Source organism: Toxotes jaculatrix, chromosome 12 (genome assembly GCF_017976425.1).
Source record: "Toxotes jaculatrix isolate fToxJac2 chromosome 12, fToxJac2.pri, whole genome shotgun sequence".
Taxonomy (NCBI): domain Eukaryota; kingdom Metazoa; phylum Chordata; class Actinopteri; family Toxotidae; genus Toxotes; species Toxotes jaculatrix.
In genome coordinates this window covers 4,197,522-4,216,492 of record NC_054405.1, presented here as the reverse complement: position 1 = coordinate 4,216,492, position 18,971 = coordinate 4,197,522, and the positions used below count along the sequence as shown (strand labels likewise).

Genomic DNA, 18,971 nt, shown 5'->3' with positions numbered 1-18,971 from the left:
CAACACAGAGATATATAATTAAAAAAAAAAAAAAAAAGAAAAGAAAAAAAACATTTTATGCAGCTAAAAAGCCGAAGTGTATAAATCAGCAGTCCTTATTATCACCCTTCTATTTCTGCTCTGTTATTAATTTGGGAAACTTTGGAAAAGTCACTGTGTAACACTTTTACTGTTTTAATTAACAGCAGTGAACTTATCAGTGACGCATTAAAATGTGACTGCAGATAAGGAGATTTACACACGGAGGAGTAATTCTTAAAGTCTGATTTTTAATATTAAAGGTCCAAGTAACACGGTAGTGCTCTGTCTGACCGTTTAATTGATGGCCAATTAAACGAATAGGTAAGTCTAATTAAAGGACTTAACCCCTGCTGGGTCCTGAGGTTGTTACAGGGCTCACTGTAAGAAAAAAAACGAAAAAGTATGTTAAGTTGTTGAAAAAGAACACACACTGTTTTTTTTTTCCTGGTGATAAATAAAGGTTAAAACATGCTGTTGCCCTCATTTGGGCTGTATATAGCTCAAAGCACACCTCAGCTCAGTTAAATCCCAGTGCTCTTTTTTATTTCCTCCACAACCTATCAGACATTAGCACTTAAAATATTCGAAGCAGTAGAGATTTCATTAGTGGCATTAAATGAAGGAGTAACAGCTTAACAAGCCGCTCTGATGATGCCTGGGTTCGTTATTTGACTATTAGCGTCGTAATGGTTAGTTAAGATCCAATCGTTGTGGTGGAAAGTAAAATGGTGAAGTCTGTTAGAAGTGAGGAGCTCAGCCTGCAGCGGGGCTGATGCAAATGTTCAGTCAACATTAGTGGGATTACATCGAGCACGTTATGAAACTCTTAACGCTAAAGGCAAACGTTGCAGTGTAATCAAATGTGCACCCTCCTCCTCCTCCCTCTCTCTGCTTTTCTTTCTCTTCCTCCTCTTTCTTCATTCCCCCCCCCCTCACCCTCCCCTCTGCCATTCAGAGAGTGCAGACCCATCAGTGGCTCAGGCCACAGAGCCGTTCCAGTTGCCAGGTCCTCCGCACAAACCCATCGTCACCGATGTGTCCAAGAACAGCGTCTCTCTGACCTGGCAACCCAACGCCCACGAGGGAGGAGCTGCCGTCACCTCCTACATCATCGAGGCCTTCAGGTGAGTTTCACAGGTCTAAGCTGACGCTGTGCAGCACATCCTCCTTCAGTCGTCAAAGGGCAAATGTGGGACCCTTCACTCTCTACCTGTAGGTTTTTTTTTTTTTGCCACAGATTCCTGTTCTCCACTGAGCAGTCAGGACTGGATTTGTCTTCTATTCAGCATCATGACATTTTGACAGTTTTTCTGCAGCAGCATTTGAAAGCCCAGGCTAATGAAATTCGTTCCCAGTTTGAGACCAGAGCTACCATATTTATTCAATATTATCAGACCTTGAAAAAGAAAACCTGCTGAATAAAACATACAGTGAACGAAACACTTCACTTGAGGTTTTACAGATCGGTTTGATCAGGTGAGAACTCGTGAGCAAATGACACAACCAGCCAACACGCATCACACATGCAGAGATCACACTGCGACAGCCGTGCATCCTCCGTGGTAAATCTGGACACTCGTGAAAACCCGAAAGCACCTCGGCAGAAACCTTCAGGTCCTGTCGCTTCAGAGGAAGTTCACCTTGGATTAATTAGGGGAAAAGTAGATTTTAGCCGGAACGGGATGGGTGGCTCGACGGATGGGAGGAGGCCCCCAGATGAAGATAGGCAGCATTATGGGGAAATACGTCCTTCCAATTTGATAAAGAGGGGAACACCGGCAGAGCTTAATCAGATCCAGACGTACACCGTGGCCCATGGCAGCGGCTGAGCGTTTCCAAGTAACGCAAACTGATTCTTTATAAAGCAGCTGGAGGGGACTGCTGGGATGTTTGCAATAACATTTCCTTGCCTGAGGTGCTATGGTTTGTTTGTAGGAGCACAGGGAAGAGAAAGGGTTGGGGCTTGTGTGTGCGTGTGTGTGTGTTCATATGCAATGCATAATAGTGTTTATTTAATCTAGGAAGGCAGACTTTCCATTCTCCTGGTGAGAATGTATTCGTTTTCTCTCTTTTGGGGGCCACAGCCTTGTGTGTGAGTGCGTGAACTCCCTCTGAGCATCTCCTCTGCAAAGTTACCTTGAATCTAGTGCTGGCACAGGGGCAGCCAGCACACACACACACACACGCACGCACGATGAGTATTCATAAGTCAAATTCCTCTTTGGTCTAATTGTGTAGCTCAGCACTGAAGCTAGTTCACCACAATCCCCCACATTACCCTTGGGGAAAATCTAAAGGTGTCAAACAAATGGTTGGGGAGGCCTTTGTTACTGCTGCTCTGCCAGAGTGACAATGAATTCACCGAGAAAGAGGGAGGAAAAGGGAACAGGTTTGAGGGGTGGAGGGATAACGCGTCTGCGGTTAGTGTCACAAGGCCAAGAACATGGCCTTGTTTCCTGCAGGCAGCTGTGCCTTCTTACAAGCCTCATTACATTATTCATCAGGACAGTAAGTTGTATCATTTGAAGAAAATCTTCTTGTGAGCTCAAACCTCTTTGAACCAAGTGACTTTGCTCACATCTGCTATTGTTTACCACATAAGAAATATTAGAGGAAGCCCAAAAATAGATCCCGCTATTGCCTTGAGATCTTCCAATGCGCTGCTTAATCGTGTTGCTGCACATCAAATCAGCATTGCAAAGCAATGCTGTCTGAAGCTGGTGCAGACACACACAGCCTTGTGTATGCTGTCTTTCTGTGAGGGGAATGAAACTAAGTACATTTACTCAAGTGCTGTACTTAAGTACAGATTTAAGGTGCTTGTACTTGAGTATTTGCTTTTCATGGCACTTTGTACATTAAGATTATACATACAAAACACACGTAGAGCTTATACGATACGACGATCCAACTAAGTATCCACCAGTATATAAATTACAGATTAAATGATCAGTTAATTAATCAACTAGTCAATTGACTTGAAATGAATACTTCCATGTAATTATTTTCATTATTTTGTATTATTTTCTGGATAATTTGGATATTTTGGGCATTTCTCTCTATTTCCTGACATTTTACAGATCTAAAACGTAATTGATAATTTGATTAATCCATAGTGAATGAACTTGCATAATAAACTTTAGTTGCAGCCTCATATATAAAACAGTTAAAATCAGTTCAACTTCAACCAAGTACATCAGTAAAATGTTGCTTATACATTATGCACAATTAATAATAAGCCAGTTATATAATATATGTTAGTATAAAAGTCCCAGGGGCCTTTTCTGCATTGAGTACATTTACCTTTGATACTTACTTTTAGTGTACTTTAGTAACACATAATTTTTCTTAGGTAACGGTTTTTTTTTTCTTCCTACCTTTTTGCAGCCAATCAGCAGGCAGCACCTGGCAGACCGTAGCCGACATGGTGAAGATGGAAACACACACGATCACGGGCCTTCTCCCCAACACCATCTACCTGTTCATTGTGCGAGCCGTCAACGCCTACGGCCTGAGTGACCCGAGCCCCATCTCTGAGCCCGTCAGGACGCAAGGTCAGTCATGACTCGGATCTATAATGGTCTCAGTCGCCGCAGCGTGTGATGATGCATTTTCAGCAGCACTCTAAGGATCATTGAATATGTGTGTGTTTCCCTCAGATGTGAGTCCTACAGGCCAGGGAGTGGACCACAGACAGGTGCAGAGGGAGCTGGGGGAGGTGGCTGTCCAGCTTCAGGAGCCCGTCACGCTAACACCTGCTTCCATTCGAGTATCCTGGACTGTGAGTGGCTCAAACCTTTGTTGTGTTTAGAAGAGTTCAGTTAGGGTTAGTACAGGTAGAAATTTACTCTTTCACCTTATCTCCATCTGTCCTCTGTTGCCACCCTCAAGGTTGACCGTCAGTCTCAGTACGTCCAGGGCTACCGTCTCTTCTACCGGGCCAGCGGGGGAACCTGGCTCCTCCAGGACATCAACTCCCCCTCCGAGCGCAGCACCGTCCTCATCAACCTGCTCAGAGGAACTGAGTATGAGATAAAGATCCGTCCTTACTTCGATGAATTCCAGGGCAAGGACAGCCGAACGTTACTGGTCCGAACCTCGGAAGAAGGTAAGAAATCTGATCAATTCTGAAACGTGTCTGTACCTGAGAGTCATTAAAAGAAAACTTCTTTTAATGAACTGAGTTAGGTTTTCTTTGACATCACGGGGCCTTGAAGATGGCTGTTCATTAACCTGTATGGCTCTGCATGAATCTCAGTAATGTTATCTCATTCTGGGGTTGATTTTCTTTCCTGCTTTATTTATATTGATCTTATTTTCATTAAATTCAGCCTAACCCAACCTGAGGTCCTCAGCAGCTTTATATTGGTTGATTCAAACTCTAGATTAAAAACAAGAGAGCAGATGTTTGTTTTTTTCCTTTAACGCTTATAGACTTAGGATCGACCTGCCTGGGTAGATTATTGTGGCAAAAAGAAAAAAACATTATTAACTTTTAAAAGCACTCAATAAAACTTCATTTCCTCTCCAGCTACAGCTCACTTTCATGTTTCCTGATGCGTTTTATATGTTGTCACTTTTATTGCCTGGAGCGATGCAGTTGGTGCAGTTTAAATTTTTTTTTTACTTGTTAATTTTTATGCGATTCATCGTGTCATCTATCGGCACGTTGATGAAATGACACGAATGTTGTCTCCCACCTCTCACAGTCCCCAGTGCCCCACCCAGAGCTGTTACAGTGACAACAGTGAAGCTAAGCAACAGCTCCAGCATCAGCGTCTCGTGGGAGCCTCCACCCAGCGAGACGCACAACGGCATCATCCAGGAGTACAAGGTAAACACACCTCGGCTGAGTCAAGTCAGACGTTTGACACGGGAGCCCTTTAATCTGAAGGCAACACGCTCTAATCTCCAACGCCAACAGATAAACAGCACAAAGCTGCTAGAAATCACTGGCACACAGAGAAAGCACTGTACTTCACTTCACACAAAATGTGCCTCATACTTATTGTATAACACTTTAAAACTAATGAGAGATTCTTAATTAAAACTATACTAACCACAAGAAAGGATGTAGAATAAAAGAAGCAGAGTTTAACTGGAGGAGAGTGGATGGTACAAAAGAGACTGTGATTCAGTCTCAGAAAGATGGCCCGAATGTTTGGTTCAATCACTGTGCGTACAGAGACATACAGTGGCAAATCAGGGCTACTGTAGGTTAACAAATACAAAAACAGATTTTGGGAAAGGGGGCTAATATTCCCAGAGAAAACTCTGAATTTCCAAGATTAAAGTCATAAATTTATTAGAGAAACACTCGGATATATATATATTTTTAAAACAGACCCCCCTCCCCAGCTCCGTAACTTTTTTTTTCCCCAACAATGGCTCCACTACACCCTTGTAGAGATAAAACCTTGTCAAAGGAAAAGAAAAATCCCGGCAGTGATTCTGAAACTTCAAACGTGGAGCAGAGCTCACTGGTTTAGTGGTCAAGTTGAGTGGCTGTGGTACATTAACAGTGGGAACACGTGACTCTGCTTTGATGTCGTTCTCAGCAGATCAAATATTGCACCCAGTAGTTAACTGTTTCATCATTGAATTAAAATGAGCTGAGGAGTATAGACAAGCAGCTGCAGAACAAATTCAGTTCCAACTCTGTGTGTCCAAACAGGTTTGGTGTGTGGGCAGCGGCGGAGACAACCAGACGCGCTACTACATCAACAAGACGGTGGACGGAAACACGTTGTCCACTGTGCTGAAAGGCCTGATGCCCGGCGTGCTCTATCAGGTGGAGGTGGCGGCGGTGACCAGTGCTGGTGTCGGGACTCGCAGTCAGCCCGTGTCTGTCCTCATCAGTGAGTCCACAATGTGAAAAACAATAAGAGAGGGACAAGAAGTACTAAAGACGAACATGTCTCTAACTCTGTCTGTTTGTCCACCACATTGGTCCACCACTGAAGTCTGAAATCTCTCATCAACTATTAGATGGATTGTGAAGTCGGTTCTTTCTTATCTTTGTTTCGTCCTCCTCCCTCCTGTTTCCTTTCCCTCAGAGCTACCAGCTGAGCAGCCGTCCATGCCAGGCGGCGGAAGCGGCGGTGGCACCAGCAACGGCGACGAGGAGGGCAGCGTAAGTCTGGCCGAGCAGATTACTGATGTGGTCAAGCAGCCGGCGTTCATCGCAGGCATTGGCGGAGCCTGCTGGGTCATCCTTATGGGCTTCAGTGTCTGGATCTACTGCAGGCGCAAGAAGAGGAAGGAGCTGAGCCACTACACTGCCTCCTTCGCCTACACACCAGCAGGTCAGGAGTGACGATCATGATCGTGATGTGGAATGATTTGTTGTTACTGGCCTGAGGTTCTCTTTGTCTGCTGTCTGAGATGAAACTTTGAGCTTATGACAGAAGACAAAAAAAATGATCTGAGGTGGAATTTAGATGGTTGCCAAATGTATTTTATCTGGGAGCCTGTATGATTTTTTTTTAATGAAAAATGAATTTAAAAAAAATAATCCTCACTGCATGAGTCAGTTTACTTCATCCCTCTCTCTTTCTTTGTCTTCTTCAGTGGGTTTCCCTCATGGAGAGGGATCAGGACTCAATGGAAGGTAATTAAATTATATCCTATATTAATATTCTGTTATGTGTCTGTTTTCTCTCTTCTCTCTTCAAAAGAATGAGAACTGTGAATGTTTCTCACTGTCTGCACATGCAGCTTTGTCTTCACTGCTCCTTGTTTTTCCATCTGGACGGTCGTTGGTGTTGTGTTGCGCCCCACCATGTCTGAAATTAATGCCAGAATGTCTCTGTAGACCCGGCGTGCTGGGAGGCAACATGGGCAACTACCCGTGGCTGGCGGACTCTTGGCCCACCACCAACCTGGTCCACAGTGGTAAAGAGGCCGTCAACTGCTGCACCACCAATCACGACACAGCTGAGAGATACTACAACGGTACGATGCTGCTTAATAGTCTGGTAGATACAGTATATGAATGTCTGTTTTTGTGTTGTGCTTATGGAGAAGCTGTTGTGGTGGAGCAAGAAAACTGTGCTGAATTTATCCTCCATCCCTGTGTAGAAGCTGGAATCTCCAACTACCTGAATCAGACGGAGAAGTACAGCATGGGAGGCTCCACCGAGGGTCCCATTTACAGCACCATAGACGCCACCAGTGAGGACCTGCACAGCTTCACCTACGGCCAGCACACCTCCACCACCCCCTATGCCTCCACCTCTATCATGCCCTTCACCAACCAGACCCAGGCGCCGGCCCACAGCAGCGAGCAGCAGGATGACGGGCACTGGATCACCCAGCCGGGGCCCTCTGGGGCTCAGTACGCCCAGCCAGACCGCTGCAACGGTGAGGAGGCAACACGGATTTGACCTTTCTTTTCTTTCTTTGCTCAGTTAACACTGATCTTGTGTCTGGCATCAGTTTGTATCTCCAGACCCTTGCTGCCCTTATTTTCATTACTTTTTCATTTTCATTATCTGGTTGAATTTCTAACCTAGAAGCCATTTTTCTGTTTTTAAATATCAACTCTATAAATAAATTAACTTGACTTAGCATCAGTGCTGCATCTAGGAAAAAAAGGAGGTCTGGAAAGGTCAAATGAAAATAGTTCCTCTATCTCCTAAGAATCTCATTTTGTTTGCCCATTTCGCCCTAATCTCACAGCCATATTCATATCTCTGAGCCACAGGCCTGCTGGGATATGCGTCAAACGATCCTCCTGATGAATCAGCTCAGTGTGACAAATTGTCTTCTTCAAGTGAATCATCGTGTTCCGCTGTCTGTTTTGTAGGTAAGCCCAAGCAGAAGGCCATGGGTAAGGCTGTCAAGACCCCGTCTCTGACCTGGATGGAGGCGTTGCCCCCGCCGCCGCCCATTGGAGAGCTGGAACAGTGTGAGCAGGACGACCAGCCCCCAGAGCACGAGGACATGGACATAGGGTGAGTCAGACTCCCACTCCTCTTTCTCAAGCAGACATCTGTAGAAATGAGTGTGACACAGCTACGCCATCATTTAGACTTACTGTCACTTCTAACAGGAACATTAAGTATCAAACCCATTGTGCTTCTTAGGCCTCTGGCTTTGACAACTCAATTATCTCGGCCTTGGTCAACTGCTTTAGCGATTTAGCTGTTTTTCCAACTCTTAAAACACAGTTATCTGTGTTCCTCTTTACCAGTCGCTCCCTGCAACCTCAGGGCAAAACTATCATGAGTATCACACTGAAAGCAGCAACCCACCCAAGTGGAAGCTTAGCCTCCTGCAGTTTTGCCAGCGGCAAGGCCCACTAACTTGAGTGGATCCTGAAAGAGCCGCATTAATCTTTAAGTGGCCTCATAGCGAGCTGCATTTGAAGGCACCGGTGAGCAAACAGGCTGCCCTCAACAATATCCTTTAAGAACACATGAGGATAACATCTAGGTATGTCTGTTACGCTGTGTCATGTTAGTCTTCTTTGTCCGTGTAGCTCGGATGAGGAGTGGTGTCCTCCCCTCCCTGAGAGGACCTACCTGATGGAGGGCTGCGAGGACGGGCCGTCTCCCCCGCAGAGGAACAACGCCTCCTCTCCGGCCACCTCCTACAGTCACCAGTCCACTGCCACGCTCACCCCGTCGCCCCATGAGGAGACGCGAGCCCCCCACGACCTCCCCCGCCTCAACCAATTAGATGGCCAGCAGCTGTCACGGTATGTGAATGGGCTTAGCCATGACTGGCACCTCATCCGGTGTGTGAATATGTTTGTTCATTTTAAGTTATTACACTAACTAACTAGAATCATCCTCTCACACATGAAAAATGGTTTTCACAATTCAACGCCCCCTCACTCAGTTACATACACTCACTGGTTTTGCTGCAGCAGCCTCACAGAGGCTCACTTTAGTTAATAATTTTGACGCCGTAGCTACAAATGTCCACATCCATCACAAAAAAAATGTCTTCAGGAAAAAAACAGCATCATTGCATCTGATTTATTTATTTATTTCCTTTCACAGCAGCAGTATCCAATGATCCACATGCACCATTGTTAGACAAATGGCTAATCCCTCAGCCAGATGTTAAATTAGCCATTTAAAGAACAATGAAGCAGAAAACATTTCAAATCACAACAGGCAAAAGATAGAACACAAAATCTTATTCCCGAAACATAAACCTCACTCCAGAGTAAAGATTTAGCTTCCGATTCAGTTGATTTGTTCTCACCAGTAACATGTTGCCCTCACTTCCCATAGCAGAAGGTTACCCTGCGGTCCAGTGCCAGTTCCCCAGGCGCCGAGCCCGCCGCTCACCCAGTCCAACCCCAACCTCTCTGGCCAACAGCATCACGGCTCATCAGAGGCTGGCACTCTGCAGTGCCAAAGTCCTGCCCATCGCTGCCTCCACAGCCAGGGGCCAGCTCTGAATGAAGACAACGGCAGCGCGACTACACCCGGTAAAGTGACCTGCAGCGCGAAGCATGGAACACACAGACGCAAATGCACATTAGCAAGATCATGAAAACTGAACATACACTGAAAAAAATGTTTTGTTGAATTTACTCAATTTTAATGTTGAAAGTGGTTGCACGCAATACATTCATCTAAATCCAGACATATTTTTTAAGTTGGCTGTACCAGTAATTTCAAATAAATTATAGAAGCACTTTCTGCACAAAAATTCTGAGTATTTGTTACTTTTTTGTATTTTCTTAGTAATTCTAACTAAACCCATGTTTAATTTACTTAAATTCATTATGTAATTCATATATTGTGGTTACATAATTTGTTATTGTGCTTTAAATTAAATTGTTTTATTCTACATTATGTAAAATACTTTAATTCAATTCACAGTTTTATTTAAAACAATCAAAATGCATATGTAGATGTGGGGGTGGCCGAGAAACCCGGTATACAACAATGAGTTGTGGCAGTCTGGAGCAATTCCCAATTCCATTTTATTTGACAAAATAAAATGGAGTCTTGTTCAAAAACTCCACAGTAAAAATGCACATTGGGCCAACCAGAAAGATAAAAGTAAGCAAAAAGGGGGAAAAATTCTCAAGAGCACTTCTCAAGAAGAATCAAAATAATTAAATTGTTTTATGCTACTGTCACAGGGAGACCCCGTGCACTAAAGTATGTGCTACACATGTGCCTTACATGTGCTCTTTCTCAGGTAGATTTTATCAGAATGTTGATCCTGGTGTGAAGTGCTGGTGGTGATGTGTGTGGTATGAACATTTGGAGGAGGGGGTGAAGGAGAGAAGTCACACTGTGATCGTGTATTTGATTTATTGAATTTAAATTTTGTTGACCTGTCTCCTTTGTTGCACTTCTTCCTCTGTCAGACCAGGAGCAGCCAAACCTGAGCTGGAGCAGTCCATTTGGTTAAATAGGGGGGTTCACAGGGGAAGAAACCAAGTGTGGTAGAGTGGGAGGGGTGTTTTGTCTTTTGTGGTGAAATGACCTGTATAAGTATCTTGTTTAAAAAGAAATATGTGTTTTTAAAGTAAGTTTAACTGAACTTCTATTTGATAATATGTTATTTAGTATTGGGATTATTGTAAATGTGCTGGAAGAGATAATTGATATTGATTTCTTGGTGCAGTCCACCAGTATAAAAGTGAGGAGGCTGTGGTGGCCGGAGCCTAAAGGAGAGAAGCACAGCTCCTGAACACAGCTCCAGATTATAGCTCCTGCCATGGGCCCAAACTTTAAGGGTATAACCAGAAAGGCAGTTTAGAGCCAATTCTTTTGTTCTGTATTATTTTGATTCTTCTTGAGAAGAGCTCTTGAGAATTTTTTCCCCCCTTTTTTGCTTACTTTTATCTTTCTGGTTGGCCCAATGTGCATTTTTTACCGTGGAGTTTTTAACAAGACTCCATTTTATTTTGTCAAATAAAATGGAATTGGGAATTGCTCCAGACTGCCACAACTCATTGTTGTATACCGGGTTTCTCAGCCACCCCCACATCTACATATGCATTTTGATTTGATTTTAAATAAAATTGTGAATTGAATTAAAATATTTTACTTATGTAGAATAAAACAATTTAATTTAAAACACAATAACAAATTAGCTAACCACAATATATGAATTACATAATGAATTTAAGTAAATTAAACATGGGCTTAGTTAGAATGACTAAGGAAATCAGAGTAACAAATACTCAGAATTTTGTGCTGAAACTGCTTACATAATTTAATTGAAATTACTCAAAAATATTAAAAAAATATGTCTGGATTTAGAAGAATGTAACCACTTTCAACATTAAAATTGAGTAAATTCAACGAAACATTTTTTTCAGTGTACATGTGTGCATTCACCCAAAGACTGTGCTGAATTACTGTTTGTAATTTAAATGACCCATGTGCATTAACAAAAAAAACACACTTCCTGATGTTGGTGTTTTCCCTTCTTTTCATACAGTGCACGGCCGTTCATCCCCAGCAGATACATGCACTCCTCCCAATCAAAAATCACGAGTGAAAAAAAAGGTGTCGAAGAGTTCAGCATACAGAAGAGATATACAAGGAGGTGAGTGGGTTTGAGCGTGGATTCAAAGAAGTCCACTTCAGGGTTTGGGGAGGTGTCAACAACTTTTTCATTTCTGTTTTTCATTAGTGGCTTTTTCTCCAATTCAGTGAGTGTCATCCACACAGACAGAGAACAGCTGATTATTAGAGTAAGGTTTTTATTTTTGTGTGACCGTGACACTGTCAGAGGACGGTCTCAGATCAGATGTTCTCAGTAAGCAGCTCTACTGCAAAAGAGAAAATTGTGTCCTCAGTTAGTTTCTCTTGCTGGTTACTGTTCATTGTCAGTGAGTGAATGAAAATGCGTCATACTCATCCAGCACACACACACAGATATTTTGAAACACCATCTGTGATTGAATATTTACGACTCTGATTCAAAGGCAGGATGCGTGGCTAATGTTCCTGATTATATACATAAATCTGACTTGTAATCTTAGTTTACAGACTCTAAATTTTCTCCACACACCATATGTTTACTAGATAACCATCGCACTGCGGTGGAAAAGATAACAATCTGAAGCTGCACTGCATTGTCAATCCGGTAACCTTGAATCCTAATAAACGGCACATGGCTGCCACTGAATCACATAATCAGAAATCTCATTTTAACAATCAGCAAGTCAGAAAATCAATGTTTTAATTTTAAATGTATCCCTGTTTTCTGAAAGAAAACATCCCTGTAACTAGTCTCTTGGGTTTTCTCATTTATGTGCAGGAAAAACAGACGACAAAAGCTACATTTTAATATAAATATATAGCTATTCTGTTCCAGTACCCTAAACCCAGTGCATCCATGGAATATATTCTAAACTCAGACAGTCTTCAAGTATGATTTTTCCTTCTGTCTCTGTTTAGACCTGCCCCCACCTCCAGAGCCGCCTCCAGAGGAGGACAGGTTGCAGGGTCCCCATGGCTCCATGGAGGCCCACAGTGTGGGAAACAGCGCTCTGTCCTCCCTTGAGAGGAGCGAGTACAGCAGCAGCAGCCACCAACGGAAAGGCTCGGGACACAGACCCGCTGACAGTAAGACAAAGTTCCTTCTTTAGTTTATGACTCGTGACGCAGCATCTCTGGGTTAAGGTTCACAGAATCTAGGTTACGTGAAATATTTCACTCTTTGTAGAAATGAGAGTTGGAATGAAAGGATGTATATTTCACTGCAGTACAGTCAGATATAGTTATGCAAACTGTTGTACTCGTGGTCCCATAAAGCCATTTCCACATTTCTGTTGTATCATGCCGCTCTGCTGCACTGCAGTATTTCCTGCTCCAGTGTCACACAGTGGAATAAAATGGGGACTGGCTGGTGACTGGGTGTCAGACCATTCCTTATGAATGAGCCTCACACGTCTCAAGCTGGTGGCCAAAATGAAAACAAGGTGTGGTTTAGAAAATCCAGAAATCCTGCAGCATGATGCCTCCCTGTTGCAGGAAGTCACAACTTTTCAAGACAAAAGTCGAAATTATGACTAAATATTTTCATTCATCTCCTTCCATGCTGACCTTTCTTAATTTCATAATTGAATATGAGCAAAATTTATCAACCTTATGCATTTCAATGATAAGTGCATGGACTGCGTAGAATATCATTTTGTCTTTTGACTTCCTGTCTACACCGGAGTTGGGAATGTACTGAATTTAGCAGATTTCTTGTTTTCACCTTGCACTTATGTTTCAGCAAATATCTAATATACACCAGGTTCTACATATAATGATAGTGATGATAGTGTTACTAATGAAAAAAATAAAATGTTTAACATCAGTGTTTAAAAATGAGCCGCTGCTGCAGCACAAACTAAGCTAGCTGAGTTAGTAGAAATGGAGTCGTAAACCAGTTAAAGCCAAACACAACTTTGCAGCACAGATCCTTTTAATCTGATATCCGTTAACCTCATCTCCTTTCCTTCATCCTTGCTTCCTCAGATGAGGAGATGATGCTGTATGGTAGTAAGGCCTGTTACCTCTCTAGGAGTCAGATGTCCAGTAACTGCTCGACCACAGGAAGCTCTTCATCCAGAGGCTCCACAGGCTCCCGGGGGCCCAACTCGGCCAAGAAACACAACGAGGTAGAATACGGCAACTCAGACGATTTTATAATTTCAGTGCAGTGTTATGCTAAATAAAAAAAAAAAGAAAAGAAAAGAAAAAGAAAAAAACGTTTTCTTTTCACCTCAGATGGTTTTAATAATTGATGCTTTCAGATATTCATGAGCATGGGAACAAAGACTTTCCCTGCCATGGAGAGCTTCATGTGCTTTAGTTTTATCTACATATCATTACTTGCGCTCCATAAAACACACACAATCTTACAAGTACGTGTGGGCGCATGAAAAGAGCTACTACATTCCCTTGTTGCCCCCCCCCCCCCCCACACACACACACACACACCAACAACCTCTCAGGCTAATACATATAGATCTACCATTACCATCGACTCAGGATAGGCTTTACAGTAAGAAACAGTGTTCAGCATGCACGCCCACCGCTCTCTCTGGAGTGCACTTCTGAGGCCTCACCTCACTGTGGGAGCGCTCCTTTAAATGCACCCCCCACAGACTCCCTCGCGACAAGCCGGTGTCTTTTATGGCAGAACAAGCTGTGCCAGCTGAATGGAAAGCTCTGCGGGGATTTCGTGCTAGTGAGGCAACACTCATAAACAGTGTTTTGACATGTCCCTCAACATTACTGCAGGTAGACAGAGTCGGTAACTGATAGGAAGTTGCTAAAAGTCAGAATCAAATCTGTGTGTGTCACACAGACAGTAATAATTGATGGAGGTTTACCCAGAAATACAATGCAAAGGGTCATTGTAGGGTGGAACATGAAGAGAAATGTGGGATTACAGAATTCTTTTACTCTGCTCCTGAGGTTAATCATGTTTTCATGTGGTAGACTCATGAACGGAGACGTTAACCAGCTCCAGTGATTCCTTTAAGCCTTCAGCTGTTACTCTGAGCTTCTCTTTACCTCACTGAGTGTCTGTGTTGTGTGTTTGGAGTCATCTTAACTGGGCCCCCACTTCTAGTAGCCCCAGAACTAAACTGTCTCCAGTTATAGACACTTTGTCTGAATATTGTCTGAATAATTGATGACTACTTCGGCTCTTTTCACCCGTCCCGGCTTTATGCAAATCAACAGTTCTTGATCCTGAGTCCTCTGAGATCTTTATTGTGAGTCATGGTTCACATCAGCAGACACTTCTTGTGAATAACAAGCTCAAAATGTCTGAGTGTTTTTTTATAAGTCAGAGTCTTTCTAACTTAGTTACTCTCCACCACTGCTTCCAGTTTACTTTATAGTGAAATGATCCTCCAGAGTCTCAGACTTAAAGTACCTGTATAGGAACAATCGCACATGTCACAAGTGAAGAAATAGAATTTACTTTGAGAGGAAATGATATTGCTGTAAGTCAGGCCAACATTCATGGAAATGGCCTGTGTAGCAGCTTTGATGTTTTCTTTTAGTGCTGTAGTTGTTAGGCTTAATGCTGTAACCTGAGGCGTCATAAAGCTGCCTGTGTACAGACACAGAGAAAGGATGGCTCTGTCACGGGTCAGTCCACACTGACCTCCACACACATCTGACACGGGAACTTAGCAAGGCAACTTGTAAAGGTGGCACACACGGACTCAACTGCTCTTTTCACTTGCTGTCAACACATGCAAACACAGAGGTCCCTTGTATTTGGGGCCTCTCAGGTCACCCCCCCCCCCCCCCCCCCCCCCTCGTGGAGCAGTAAGGAACACCTCAGCCCCCTAACTGCCCTTAACTGACCCTCAGTGGCCTTTTCACGCCTTGTCTGGGACATGAAAGAACAGACTCCGTCGCAATAAAGTTTGGGGTGTTTCCACAGGAAGCCTGGATTAAGTTACCCCTTCCTCCTGTGGTGTTGCTGACTGCTATCTTTGCCCTTTGACCCAGGTGGTCAGATTAGTAAGGGGGGGGGGGGGGGGGGTTTGCTTTCCCTGAGTCTGTTCAGTCCAGTTGCCTTCGCATAGCATTTAGAAACACTGTGACCTGGAAGAATGAGAGTCTTCACAGACATTACTTGAAAGTGTTTCAGCAGCCTCAGGAGCAGCATGCAAGCGCTGATGTTCAGAAGTGTGTAGCAGCTTGTGTTTGCTCTGAAGTGCTGCTTCAGGAAACATATAAAAATTTTCAGTCATTATTATAAAATGGGACCGAGATGAAGAGGAAATACACTAGAGACCTTACCCCTGACCTCAGAGCACAAAACTGTCACATCCCAGCTTATTGGTTTTCATTTGGCCTCAGAACAGTGAAAATCCTGATCAGGTGGGAAAGTGGGTTTAGGATCAGAGAGTGAGTGAATTAAATCCCAGAGGAGGCTGTGAGAATCTAAAAAGAGGAAACAATTCCTGTCATTCAGCAGCCACTGTCTCTCAGAGCTGTGTGCAGAGCAGAGTGATGCCAGAACGTTAGTACATGTGTATAAGAGCCAACATCTGCTTTGATTTCTATTAGATGTTTGAAATTTTATTGATGTTAAAATGTTTTTTTTTTTCTCTTTTTTCCAGGAAATGAGATAAGGACTCCAGTGACTCTGTCAGCGTGCCATCGATGCCTCCATCATCCACCATCTTTCCACCGTGGACACAGTGAGCTGAAGAAGAGGAAACGTTTAGGGAAACCAGACTCTGTCATTGCTGTGAAAGAAACACCAATGGACACTACATCTTGTTTTTTGGTATTACTATAATTATTTATGAGCTATCAAGTTCATTCCTCTCCCCTGATTTGTAAATACCTGTGTCTGTACTGTTCTTTTGTGGGCTCTGGATACAGGGAAAAAGACGTATATAGTATTTATGAGGATAAAAAAAAAAAAACTTACAAATGTAAAACAAAAAAAAAGTCTGTTATTATAAAAAAAGAAAAAAGCTCATGTCTTCTTGAATGTGCCAACTTTTTTTGTCAAAAATGTATACTTTTTTTTTTTTTTGGAAAAGCATTAACTACTGTTGCACTCTTGTTGTGATGGCAAAACAACAGAAAATATGAAGCACAAAATGTGTTCGCTGGTTGAGATGGGCGGTCAGAAAAAGCCAAAACGAGCGGGTTCTCGCTCCCGGAAAGGACGCCTCTGCCCGAGCGCTTCCCCGCTGGGATCCCTGCACCTACGTAGTCCGCTAAGAATGTCATACTTTTCTATGTTTCCTTTGGTTTCTCTGCAGCGAACTGCTCCAGTGTGCCAGCAGACAGACAGGCTTTATAAAAAATTGATTGTAACCCCTCCCGCTCCTCTCTGGTCCCTTCCCCTTGTTCATCTGAGGGACTGTTTGCTGCAGTTGTGAGATGAAATTTGCATATACTCCTTCCAAAACAAACAAAAAAAAAATGTCTGTGGGCTGACTTTTTTGTACTCTTGTTGTTTTGTAAATGTACAATAAAATACATTTGCTGATCTGAGCCTTTGGTGTTGTTTTCCTCTCGTCTCTGGGCTGTGGATTTTCAGTTTCCTGGCAGAGGGACAGAGGAGGGGCCGCTCTTAGAGGACATGCAGTGGAAGTCATGTATACAAAATAAAGCAAAATTACAGTATGGAAAATCAGGATGACGACATTATAAACGCATTCTAAACAATGTCTGAAGAATATGGATCTGGGTGACGTCAAGCAACTTTGAGGTGCTGCCAAACAGATAGGACATGAGCCACACAACCTCCTCTACACCACGGAGACCTGGAAAGAGGACAGACTGCACAGCACGCAAGAGGCAAAAGCAAGCACAGCACACACACACAGACAGACAGGAGAGAGGGAGAGAGAGACACAAGGAAACCATACACACTGAGGAAGAAGAAGAGACAAGGACATTAGTCACACAAAGTCATAGTCTTGTTCAGATAAAATTCTATATTTTTGTCTCCCTGGAAACGGAGCCGTGGAGGGATAGTAACACAAAGAGGGGTTTTTGTGCTAAAAAGACTGTGACCCATTTGATTTGTCAGACTGCTGAAGCCTCACAGTAGCTTCAGAATGCGTTTTAGCCCAGAATGAGAGCCAGTGGATCATTTACATTAGAATCACATTAAAAAAAGGATTCTCGTCTGAGCCGGTGTGGACAGCAGGAACGAAGACAGAGACCGAAAAAAGCTCTTTGCTTATACACACAGTGTGGACATGTGAGTGTTGTTTTAAGAAGGATTTGAAGAATCTGTCCTTTAAGCCAAAAGCAAAATGTCGTTGTGTCACACATGAAGCACATGTAACACATACAAACAGGGTAAACTGGGGAGTGTGACATTACACTCATTATTTCACATATTAAAACCTGACTTTCACATGTTTGAAGAGGAATGACACGCAGTGGTCCTGAGTGGACCTGGGCATTTTAAACTGTGGGTCATGTCACTGAGATTCACTGAGGTCTCCACAGTTACGAGGCCTGGTAATGTTTTCAGTTTCTATCCTTCCTCTCATTTTCCTCTCTGTTCTTATGGGATTTGGCCAAATCTGTGCAGCAGATGCAGCTGTGAGATTCTTCTTGACTTACACGAAGTCATTTAAGTAAGCCATTAGACTGAGAACTGTGTACACTTGTGCGTTAGTACAAACTTCTAAAAACTCCTGAAGCCTACTTTCAGAGTCTTCTCACAGCCCTCGACTCCAGTCATCCCTGAAGAGATAAATAAATAAATAAACTGTGCCTCATTGCTGCAGCTCTGTTTGCTTCTCATTCTCCTAATGCTTCAGTCTTCCTCCAACTTCACAGCGCGCTGCACCTGGGCGAGTGCTGTACGCGCCGAGGAGCATGAAATTGCCAAGCTCTGTACCCTAAGAGCGCAACACACACTCCCTCCTGCTGTCCACCTGAGACAAGGCATGCATTACCCTCCGGAGCTCTACAGATGCTCTCCGTGTCTTGGCATACACAAACTCTCCTAACTCACAGGCTCAGACTCACACTCAGCTACATGTACACACACACACACACACACACACACACACACAAATAGCCCAGGGTGCATTTCTTCTTTCAGTGCTCTGTGATCAGCTGAAAGGGACATGAGAAAATGGTGCAGCACAGCTATGTTACAGTCCACAGTTAGAGACAGTGGAGGTGGCAGCAGAGCATTTTTTTTAAAATCTTAAAACAAAAAAAAAGTAGGACAAACAAGTAGGATGTGGAGAGAACCCTGCTGAATGTATTGATTATTGATTGACATTCCTCTTTAAGGACCGAAACCACAGTTTGTAACCAGCACATTTTATTCAGACTAATTTACACACAGTGACATGTTCACATTGTAGTACATTAATGTTTCAGTATTCTAATAATACACACAGTCTTGGGGGAGCATAGACACTAACTGGATTTTATTTCATTCTTTTTTATTTTATTTTATTTTTACTTTTTTCAAAGGCTGTTGAGATGGGATGGGACCGTGAATGCGTT

The 18,971-nt window shown here is 43.2% G+C and overlaps 1 protein-coding gene across 4 annotated transcripts in view; it reads left to right on the top strand.

Moving 5' to 3' along the window:
- The window catches only part of robo3 (roundabout, axon guidance receptor, homolog 3 (Drosophila)), an 80,917-nt gene extending 64,439 nt beyond the window's left edge, over positions 1-16,478 (top strand). For 2 of the 4 annotated variants that reach the window (XM_041051924.1, XM_041051922.1), the window contains 17 exons: positions 977-1,145; positions 3,409-3,575; positions 3,681-3,802; positions 3,913-4,129; positions 4,731-4,855; positions 5,696-5,879; positions 6,078-6,326; positions 6,592-6,631; positions 6,836-6,975; positions 7,102-7,383; positions 7,829-7,976; positions 8,504-8,722; positions 9,270-9,466; positions 11,443-11,550; positions 12,408-12,575; positions 13,476-13,618; positions 16,091-16,478. In XM_041051924.1, coding sequence (XP_040907858.1) covers positions 977-1,145; positions 3,409-3,575; positions 3,681-3,802; positions 3,913-4,129; positions 4,731-4,855; positions 5,696-5,879; positions 6,078-6,326; positions 6,592-6,631; positions 6,836-6,975; positions 7,102-7,383; positions 7,829-7,976; positions 8,504-8,722; positions 9,270-9,466; positions 11,443-11,550; positions 12,408-12,575; positions 13,476-13,618; positions 16,091-16,102 — 2,690 coding nt within the window. In that variant the 3' untranslated portion in view covers positions 16,103-16,478. Of the gene's footprint in view, positions 1-976; positions 1,146-3,408; positions 3,576-3,680; positions 3,803-3,912; positions 4,130-4,730; positions 4,856-5,695; positions 5,880-6,077; positions 6,327-6,591; positions 6,632-6,835; positions 6,976-7,101; positions 7,384-7,828; positions 7,977-8,503; positions 8,723-9,266; positions 9,467-11,442; positions 11,551-12,407; positions 12,576-13,475; positions 13,619-16,090 lie in introns of all 4 variants that reach the window. The other 2 variants (XM_041051923.1, XM_041051921.1) reach the window with 1 other exon arrangement.
- The last annotated feature ends 2,493 nt before the right edge of the window (positions 16,479-18,971 follow it).